The 9,708-nt window shown below is 53.1% G+C and overlaps 1 protein-coding gene across 2 annotated transcripts in view; it reads left to right on the forward strand.

The window, feature by feature from the left end:
• Positions 1-9,708, forward strand: part of trrap (transformation/transcription domain-associated protein) — a 60,049-nt gene that overhangs the window by 19,457 nt on the left and 30,884 nt on the right. For both annotated transcript variants that reach the window (XM_076169607.1, XM_076169608.1), the window contains 12 exons: positions 469-597; positions 1,416-1,682; positions 1,766-1,972; positions 3,009-3,167; positions 3,261-3,425; positions 3,548-3,658; positions 4,354-4,500; positions 6,272-6,485; positions 6,569-6,694; positions 7,568-7,717; positions 8,718-8,917; positions 9,007-9,128. In XM_076169607.1, coding sequence (XP_076025722.1) covers positions 469-597; positions 1,416-1,682; positions 1,766-1,972; positions 3,009-3,167; positions 3,261-3,425; positions 3,548-3,658; positions 4,354-4,500; positions 6,272-6,485; positions 6,569-6,694; positions 7,568-7,717; positions 8,718-8,917; positions 9,007-9,128 — 1,997 coding nt within the window. The remainder of the gene's footprint in view (positions 1-468; positions 598-1,415; positions 1,683-1,765; positions 1,973-3,008; positions 3,168-3,260; positions 3,426-3,547; positions 3,659-4,353; positions 4,501-6,271; positions 6,486-6,568; positions 6,695-7,567; positions 7,718-8,717; positions 8,918-9,006; positions 9,129-9,708) is intronic.

Raw genomic sequence — 9,708 nt, forward strand, 5'->3', positions numbered from 1 at the left:
GCTGATGGATGGAGCGCCGGCTCTCATTAACAGATAGCAGCTCCTCTAATAAATGCAGTCGTTAGCCGGATTGGGCTTTGATTCATCCAAGCTTTCCAGAGGCTAATCAAGCCTTTATCTCCGTCGCCTGGCAACCAGCTCTGCACGCCGCGCCGTGTTGTTAGGTTGTGGTAATAACGCCTACCTGAGATTAGAAACGCTCTCTGGGCTGTTATTCTAATCTCACTCCATTCAGGATGACGTCATGGGGTCGTTATGAACCCAGAGGCTCAGCACACACACACACACACACACACACACACACACACACACACACACACACACACACACACACACACACACACACACACACACACACACACACACACACACACACACACGGTGACCTGACTGAGTTCCTCCTGTCTTCTTTGATCAACCAGAGCATTGTTTCCATATTGACCTGAGCGTGTGTGTGTGTGTTTCCAGGTTCTGCAGCACATCCTGAATCCTGCCTTCCTCCACAGCTTTGAGAAGGGGGAGGGCGAGCAGCTGCTGGGACCACCCAACCCCGAGGGAGACAACCCTGAGAGCATCACCAGCGTCTTCATTACCAAGGTGCACACACACACACACCTCCCTCCCCTCCCTCCTTTGTTCGTTGCTCAGCAGCCTCTTCGTCTCTCCGGCGCTCTGATTTCATTACCTGCTACATTTCCTCTCATAATCTCTTATCCCCCCCACATCTTTCCACGCTCTCGCCCGTCCTCCCTCCTCTCATGGCCTCAGACCCTTTTTCCTTTATCTCTTTATTGCTGAGATTCCATCTTGCCCTCCTTCCGTTCCCAGTCATCTCTCCTCCTCTCCTCCATCTATCTCTCTCTCTCTCTCCCTCCTCTTCCTCTCCATCAGGCTCAGCGCTCATCAGGTCCGACTCTAATGTCTGGTGCAAATGTCACGCTGCGACCGTGATAAAGGTCAGCGTGTTTGTTTGTGAGCTGCCAGATCTCATCACCGGCTAACACCCATCCTAATGGCTGCTAATGGCTCCTCCATGCTCTGCTTCAAACTGATTTCCTCCCCCCCCCCCTCCTCCTCCTCCTCTCCTCTTCAGGGACTCAGACTGTGATTAAACTTCACATAAAATCACTCTGAACTGCTTCTTTACTGTACAAAGGCAATTCAGTCTTTTTTAATCAACCAAATGTTCTACAGGTGATTATAAAGTGCATTCTGTGATCTGAGGCTTCTGTTGCCCTCTGTTGGTGAGAGTGAAGTACTGCAGCAGCAGGAACAAACAGAAGAAAGGTTCAAAGTGAGATCAGAGAGACAGGAGTCGATCTGATGTTGGTTCACTGAGACTCATCAGCAGCAGTAAAGTATCACTCGCTGCCACCTGGTTTAACCCTTCGTCTCTCCTCCTCCTCCTCTCTCAGGTGTTGGACCCAGAGAAGCAGGCCGACCTGCTGGACTCTCTGCGTATCTGCCTGCTGCAGTTCTCCACGCTGTTGGTTGAACACGCGCCGCACCACATTCACGACAACAACAAGTCACGCAACAGTAAGCTGCGGCGCCTCATGACCTTCGCCTGGCCCTGCCTGCTGCCCAAAGCCTGCGTGGACCCGGCCTGCAAGTACAGCGGACACCTGCTCCTCGCACACATCATCGCAAAGTTCGCCATCCACAAGAAGATCGTCCTGCAGGTGAGCGAGCGGACGAGACGGAGACGAGATGGAGACCAGGACAAAGACGTGAGCTCATCTCTGTGTGTGTGTGTGTGCTGCAGGTGTTCCACAGCCTGCTGAAGGCTCACACCATGGAGGCCCGGGCCATCGTACGCCAGGCCATGGCCATCCTTACCCCCGCCGTGCCGGCCCGGATGGAGGACGGCCACCAGATGTTGACCCACTGGACTCGCAAGATCATAGTGGAGGAGGGACACACCGTCCCTCAGCTGGTCCACATCCTGCACCTCATTGTGCAGCACTTCAGGGTGAGGAGGCCCTCAGCAACACACACACACACACACACACACACACACACACACACACACACACACACACACACACTCACACTCACACTCACACTCACACACACACACACACATTTGCCTGTGTGTCACTCAGGGCAGCGAGGATCGACCGGTAAACACTGCAGAAATTTTATTTCCTTATTATTTTGTCTTCCCTCCGTCGGCTTCAGCGCCAAAGCCGCTCTCTGCCCCGTCGCTCTGTCACAGCCGCAGAGCGACGGCCTCTTCACAGCAGAGTGACGTTTCCCTCAGTGTCGCTCTGTATCTCCTCTGACAGGCTGCTCTCTCTCTCTCTCTCTCTGGGCCAGATGACTAATCTGATGTAATCACATCAGCATAATTACACTGGGGAGGAGATAATGACAGACAGATGAGAGACTTTGTGTGTGTGTGTTTGATAAAGAAGGGGAGATAGTGTGTGTGTGTGTGTGTGGGTGTGTGTTTGTGATGGACAGGGCTTAGCCACTCTGTCATTGAGAGGCTGTGGAGTCCGGCTCTATCAACTCTAATTACCCTCAGAGTGAGAAGCTTTAATATTCTTTGACACTGGTGACGGCCCTCAGATAGACATCTCATCTGCTGTCTGCCTCTGTGTGTGTGTGTGTGCGTGTGTGTGTGAGAGTCCCCGTTCAGTTTGCGGCGCAGCTAAGTGACTCTTGAGTGCGATGCTGGAGAGTGTGAATGCTCGGGGCTAAGTGTGTGTCATCATGTCCTTGAGACTAAGTCTGACTCCAGATTCTGCCTCTCCTCCTCTGATCCTCTGTCTCTCTGTGATTGCTGCTCCCTGCTCAGCTTTGCTCCACATCCTGGGCTCAGAACACACACACACACACACACACACACACACACACACACACAGTCCTGAAACCTGAAGGATTCACTCTAAACACTGATATCTAAACGCCTCAGAGCCTCGTGGCGTTTCAGTAGTACAGCCTGGATTGGTTGTGTTGTGTGGGCTGGAGTTGTGATGTTTGTGTTGTTGTTGTGTTTGCAGGTTTACTACCCGGTGCGTCATCACCTGGTGCAGCACATGATCAGTGCCATGCAGCGGCTGGGCTTCACCCCCAGTGTGACCATCGAGCAGAGGAAGCTGGCTGTGGACCTGGCTGAGGTCGTCATCAAGTGGGAGCTGCAGAGGATCAAAGACCAGCAGGTGACAAGCACACACACACACACACAGAGACACACACCTCAAATGACCTCTAAACCGAACCCTGACGTATCTCTGTGTCTCTGTGTGTTGTAGCCGGAGTCTGAGGCTGAGGTGGCGGCGGGTGGCGAGGGCACCAGCGGGGCCGCAGTCGGGGTGAAGAGAGGCCTGTCCACTGAAACGCCCCCCGCAGCCGCCGCCACGGGACAGGATGTCAAGAGGTTCCGTACAGCTGCCGGCGCTGGCGCCGCCGCCTCCACGGTGAGCTCCAATCAGCTCCTCCACACTGTCCCATTGTTGCCATAGAAACATTGTGGTTCTACTTTTCTGCTGGACTTTAATCGATGCGCCTCTGTTGTGTTGTTGTTGTTGTTGTTGTTCAGGTGTTTGGTCGCACTCAGTCCATGCCGGGCACAGAGACCATGCTGACCAAACCTGTAGAGAAGCAACACACAGACACCGTGGTCAACTTCCTCATCAGGATCGCCTGCCAGGTAACACACACACACACACACACACACACACACACACACACACACACACACACACACAGGTAAGGTTCTGCCATCCCTATCGTCTGCCAGGTCGGGCACAACTCTTCTCACCTCTGAGCGGTGAAGGTAGGACACACCTGGTGGCTGTCCTAACACACACACACACACACACACACACACATGCAGGGAGACGCAGACACACACACTGTGGCGTCTCTGCCTCCCTCGCTCTGGTGTCCCTGGTCTCGGGGCGGCGCTGTCCTTGGTCTCCAGGCCTGAAATAGACTGAGACTTCACTCACCTTCACTTTTTCAAACTACTTTAATTTTTTGGGCCAAACTCCATCTGAGTGTTCAGCCGAGCGTCTCTGCAGAACAGAACCGCCTACAGGAGGCATCACTCACTGCTCACTGAGTGGAAACAAACACAGTTCTTTGTGTTACATTACATTACATTATATGGAACATCTGCTCGTCCTCCTGCCTGAAGCAGCTCTCTGTTCTGAAGGACCTTCCTCTTCCTCACTACGCCACAGTTCAGCTCTGGCCTGTGAAGGAAATCAACTTATACAGAGGCAATGATCGTCTCTCTCTCTCTCTCTCTGTCTGTCTGTCTGTCTGTCTGTCTCTCTGTGTCTCTCTCTCTCTCTCTCTCTCTCTCTCTCTCTCTCTCTCTCTCTCTCTCTCTCTCTTCAGGTGAACGACAGCACCACCGTGGCCGGCTCTCCAGGGGAGCTGCTGTCCCGCCGCTGCGTCAGTCTGATGAAGACGGCCCTCAGGCCCGACATGTGGCCGCGCGCCGAGCTCAAGCTGCAGTGGTTTGACAAGCTGCTGATGACGGTGGTAAGATGACACACACACACACACACGTTCCTCCAGTCTCAGAGCCAAAATCCCCAAAGTGCAGAGCGTAATAGAGAGTGTGTGTGTTTATAACGGCTCTATTTTAGGGTTGTTTGTGTTTTTAAGCTGCTTTATGATTTGTGGAAGTTGCCTGTCAGACGGTGTGCAGGGTTTGTTTCCCCCTCTGTCTTATCTGGGTTTGCTCAGTGTCGCTCACTTCAACCAGGGAAACTTCTCTTTATGTAGATGAGCGAGTCACAGCGAGTCACAGCTTATTTAAAGTTAGTGAGTCCACAGTGTTAAAGTTGGAGTTAAACTCAGAGTGTCAGACTTGTTATCGTCACGGCTGCGAGCAGGAAGTAACGGATAATAAAGCCGGACCGGCGCGTCGGTGCCGTCCCCCCTCCTGCAGAGTGAAGTTTACTTTGCCCTTCCTCTTCTTCCTCTTCTTCAGCTCCTTCTAAGGGTTTGGCTCTGACGTCTCCCAGTCTTTTGTCTGTTATCTGTAATGCAGAAAGTGAAGCACCAACCACCATAATAACAAAATAATGACAGTGCTGCGATAACAAGACGTCTACCCAGACCTGCCTGAGCCTCCCTCCTCTTCCTTCTCACCTCCTCATCCCTGCCTTCTGTTTGTGCATCTCTCCTCTTCGTCTCCCCACAGCCCGCCGTCTCCCTCCCTCTTCTTTCATCCCCTTATCTCAGTCTCTTTGCTCTCCTCTTCCTCCGCTCCTCTCTCTGGTCTGATTCGGCGCTGCTGAGGCAAGGTTATCGCCGCACGCTGATAATTGCCGTGCACTTCCCTTGTTCTCTTTTGAGGATCACTGCGTCGGCCGCGCCTTTTCTTTCCTGCCTGCACACACACACACACACACACACACACGCACACACACGCACGCACACACACACACACACACACGCACACACACACACATGCACCAATCCCCCGGGCCGGTCTGACAAACAAGGTGCTCTTTGGTCTTATGCAGATGCCGGTCCTCCTCCATGTTTCCCCGGGGATCCTGCTCTACCTGCCCAGCTGTCTCACTCTCACTAATGAACAATTCTCTAAATCGGATTACCTTTTATCATCGCATTGTACGGGCGCGGCAGTGATTAAGGGTTGGGAGTGGCTCCTGGGGGCGCGCGCACACACACACACACACACACACACACACACACACACACACACACACACACACACACACACACAGGCAGGCTCTATCTCCATGGCTACAGAGAATAGGCTCCGTTGTGTTAATACAGTGTTGGATCAATAGGAGGCTAATATCTACCTGCAGCCTTATCACAGGAGTCACCTTGTTCATTAGCCCAGATTAGTGGCACGGATCTGTTCCACATGATCCTGCTGCTCCCGCTGTCACTGGAAGCTTTGATTTCAATTGAGACAGAATTAGGATGCGGTGTGTGCGATTGATCTGCTTTAGTGACAACGTCGTGGCCTCGGCCCTCCCGGCTAACAAACGTCCCCGTGTGCAGAATATGGATTTCTAATTTGTCTGAAATGTATATGGAATGGAAACTTGAGCTGTGGATGTTTCTACTGAATCTTCTCTCGTTTGTTTTGTTGATTCTTTATTCTAGTGCTGAGTTATTGCATCGCTAAAGGAAATCCATGTTATTCTGCTCTCATAGTAATAAGAATAATGAGGATTTGCACTTTTTCATTTCTGTTGCTGTTATGTCCTCGCCTCACGCTCTTCTTCTTCCTCCTCCTCCTCCTCCTCCTCCTCCCCTGGGCTCACAGGAGCAGCCGGCTCAGGCCAACATCTCCAACATCTGCACGGGTCTGGAGATCCTCTGCTTCCTGCTGACGGTGCTGCAGTCCCCCGCCATCCTGGCTCACTTCAAGCCCCTGCAGAGAGGCATCGCCGCCTGCATGACCTGCGGGAACACCAAAGTCCTGCGGGCGGTCCACTCCCTCCTCTCTCGCCTCATGAGCTTCTTCCCCACTGAGCCCAGTAAGTGGACCCCCTGTGGCTCTGTGTTTAACCAATAAACCTCCACATATAGAAATGTTCTGCATCTCTCTCCTTCCCTCCAGGCACCAATGTGGCGTCCAAGTACGAGGAGCTGGAGTGTCTCTACGCCGCAGTGGGTAAAGTCATATATGAGGGCCTGACCAGCTATGAGAAAGCCACCACCAACACCAACCCCACCCAGCTCTTTGGTAAGACCCCCAGCTCTCCGCTCGCTCCATCTCCTATCTCTCACACTCCTCCCGCTCTCTCCTTCACCAAACCGAGCCCTCGCCTGGCGCTCCCTCGCGGCAATTAAGGCGCTGAGCGGGTCGTTAGAATGCGAGCTGCTCTGGCTCACAGCTGCTCTGTTTACACGGAGGCCACAGTCCAGCGCTCTGGTTAAGGTTGTCTGGGGAGGGATTCCAGCGTCCAGCCCCTCCCCCCTCCGTGTGTGTGTGTGTGTGTGTGTGTGTGTGTGTGTGTGTGTGTGTGTGTGTGTGTGTGTGTGTGTGTGTGTGTGTGTGTGTGTGTGTGTGTGTGTGTGTGTGTGTGTGTGTGTGTGTGTGTGTGTGTGTGTGTGTGTGTGTGTGTGTGTGAGTGTGAGAGCGCCGCTCTGATCCACACAGATGTCCAGGAATATCTGTGAAAAATGACTCTGGCGTCTTTTCTGTAAACTCTGCTGAAATAAAAGCAGCCAGCCAGCTAAAGTCCCGGCAAGGTGACAGATGTGCGTCGCGTAGCCGAGCGGAGGGAACGCTCTTTGATACACTTTCCCAAAATGGCAGCGGTGGTCAATAAAGAACCTTTGGTGTCCGGCTGTGGCAGAGAGCGAGCGGCGGCGTGATGCATCTGCCCGGCCCGGGTGACATTTTAACATTTGTCTCTCCTCCAGGGAGCCGGAGCAGAGGGGGACATTACTCACACCTGCAGGCTCTGTGACACTGGGGCTGGGAAAGTTTGAGTTGGACTCCTAAAAGGAGGACAGAGAGAGAGAGAGAGAGAGAGGACACGTGAGGGGAAAGGGTGTGTGTGTGTGCTGGTTCTCATCCGATGATTGTATTTCTCTCCCCTCTGTCTTCTAGGAACGCTGATGATCCTGAAGTCAGCCTGCAGTTACAACGCCAGCTACATCGACCGCCTCATCTCTGTGTTCATGCGCTCGCTGCAGAAGATGGTGAGGGAACACCTGAGCCCCCAGCAGACCAACCCCGGGGCCACAGAGACCAACACAGGTACCAGACCGGGGCCAGCACCATGGCAACAACATCCAACACGTACTGTGTCACTTTGATGAACGGTCCACAGCTTCACTCACAGATCCTGGAGCAGCAGCCTGTTGTTGTTGTTGTTAGTCTGACACACAAACCTAATTCTTCCCTCTGAATCTTCCTCCGTCTTCAGCTGTGTGTGTGTGTGTGTGTGTTTCTTCCTGCAGCTCCTTCATGTAACCCAGTTCTTCAGTCTCACAGCAGCTCACATTGTTTCGGCTGAACTCACACTTGTGTGTACTTTGTGTACTTTCCCTGACCCTCCACAACAAGGGCCGGCCTGTGTGTGAGGTTGGGTCACACACACACCCTGCCTGCTGGCTCTCCCTCACGCTGACCTTACCCAGACTCCCTGAGAGCTGGTTGGTCCTGTGTATCACAGCACCGCCTGACCCCACACACACACACACACACACACACACACACACACACACACACACCCTATCAAAGAGCCGTATCAGTGTCTCCAGCTGTGCTCTCAGTAGCTGAGGTGACCAGCAGAGATCCTCTCTGGAGATAGGCAGCTTTCAGGGAACGTTCCTCAGCTCTGGTTCCATCCTGTATTGTCTCTGGGTGAAGCAAACACACACAGCGGCCTTGTACTGTTTGAAAGGTTCTGCTTGGGTTTGGGTCTTTCCCTCCTGGTCCTGAGTGAGTGGGGTGTGTGTTTACAGCAGTACACACTCTGTGTGTGCGTCTCAGAGGTGTAATGGCTCTGAGATGCTATCAGGCCTTTAAACGGGCCCTAATGACTGTATCGGGAAACACACACATTTACCTTCTGCTCACTGCAGTTACAACCTCAGAGACCAGAGGAGCAGCAGGGCCATCGCCCTCAAACAGCCACACTCACTTCCCCCCTGCCTCTGTCCTCACACACTCTGTTTAACTCTTTCTTGCCATGTGAAGCCTCAGCGCTCCGTGTTTCTCTCATATCTGTGACGCCTCACGTTTCTCCTCACAGTCACCAGTGAGCTGGTCATGCTCAGCCTGGACCTGGTGAAGACTCGGCTGTTTGTCATGAGCATAGACATGAGGAAGACCTTCATCCAGGTCATCCTCACGTCGCTCATCGAGAAGTCGCCCGACCCCAAAATCCTCCGGGCGGTGGTGAAGATCATGGAGGAGTGGGTGAAGAACAACTCGCCCATGGCCGCCAATCAGGCAAGAAGGAGTCTTTGTCTCTCCTGCAAATAGAAGAGGAGGTGAGTCAGAGCGTGAAGTTCTAACTCCATCCTCTGCTCCTCCTCTAGATGCCCAACCTGCGGGAGAAGTCGGTCCTGCTGGTGAAGATGATGACCTATATAGAGAAGCGTTTCCCAGATGAACTTGAGTTAAACGCCCAATTCCTGGACCTCGTTAATTACGTCTACAGGTAATTACCACCATTCATCACCTGGTCGAGTGGCCGTGTGCCGCTGACGCCACACTGTTCTCGCATCCATCTTAACCAGGAGGAGGGAGGTCAGGAGGTTGAGAAGGGGGAAGAGGGGGGGAGGGGGGAGGAAATGGAGATGAGGGGGAAGTGTTTTAAATCAGGAGCACTGTAGCATCATTTATCCTTTAGAAGACATCAGACTGAGGGTGAGGGAACAATGAGCTCGTGAGAAATGGAGGCAGAGAGTTGGAATCAATTTTGGGAAAGCTGAAAGCCAAAATAGAATGAGAGAGGATAGAGAGAGGGCGGACAGGAGGCCGGGACAGAGAGAGAGACTGCAGACGGTGATGGAGAACGAGCCGGTGTCAGGACCCGGCCCAGTCTGTGACGAGACAGAGGGGAGAGACCGCTATCCATCAAGCCCCCACTCCCCCACTCGCTCTCTCTCTCTCTCTCTGTCTGTCTGTCTGTCTGTCTGTCTGTCTGTCTGTCTGTCTGTCTGTCTGTCTGTCTGTCTGCACACACACACGCACATACAGTAGCTTTAATCAGCCAAATGTGCCCTGCATCGCTCTGT

The sequence above is a fragment of the Genypterus blacodes genome, unplaced genomic scaffold (genome assembly GCF_046128005.1).
Source record: "Genypterus blacodes isolate CSIRO-AG114 ecotype Tasmania unplaced genomic scaffold, CSIRO-AGI_Gbla_v1 ptg000209l_1, whole genome shotgun sequence".
NCBI lineage: Eukaryota > Metazoa > Chordata > Actinopteri > Ophidiiformes > Ophidiidae > Genypterus > Genypterus blacodes.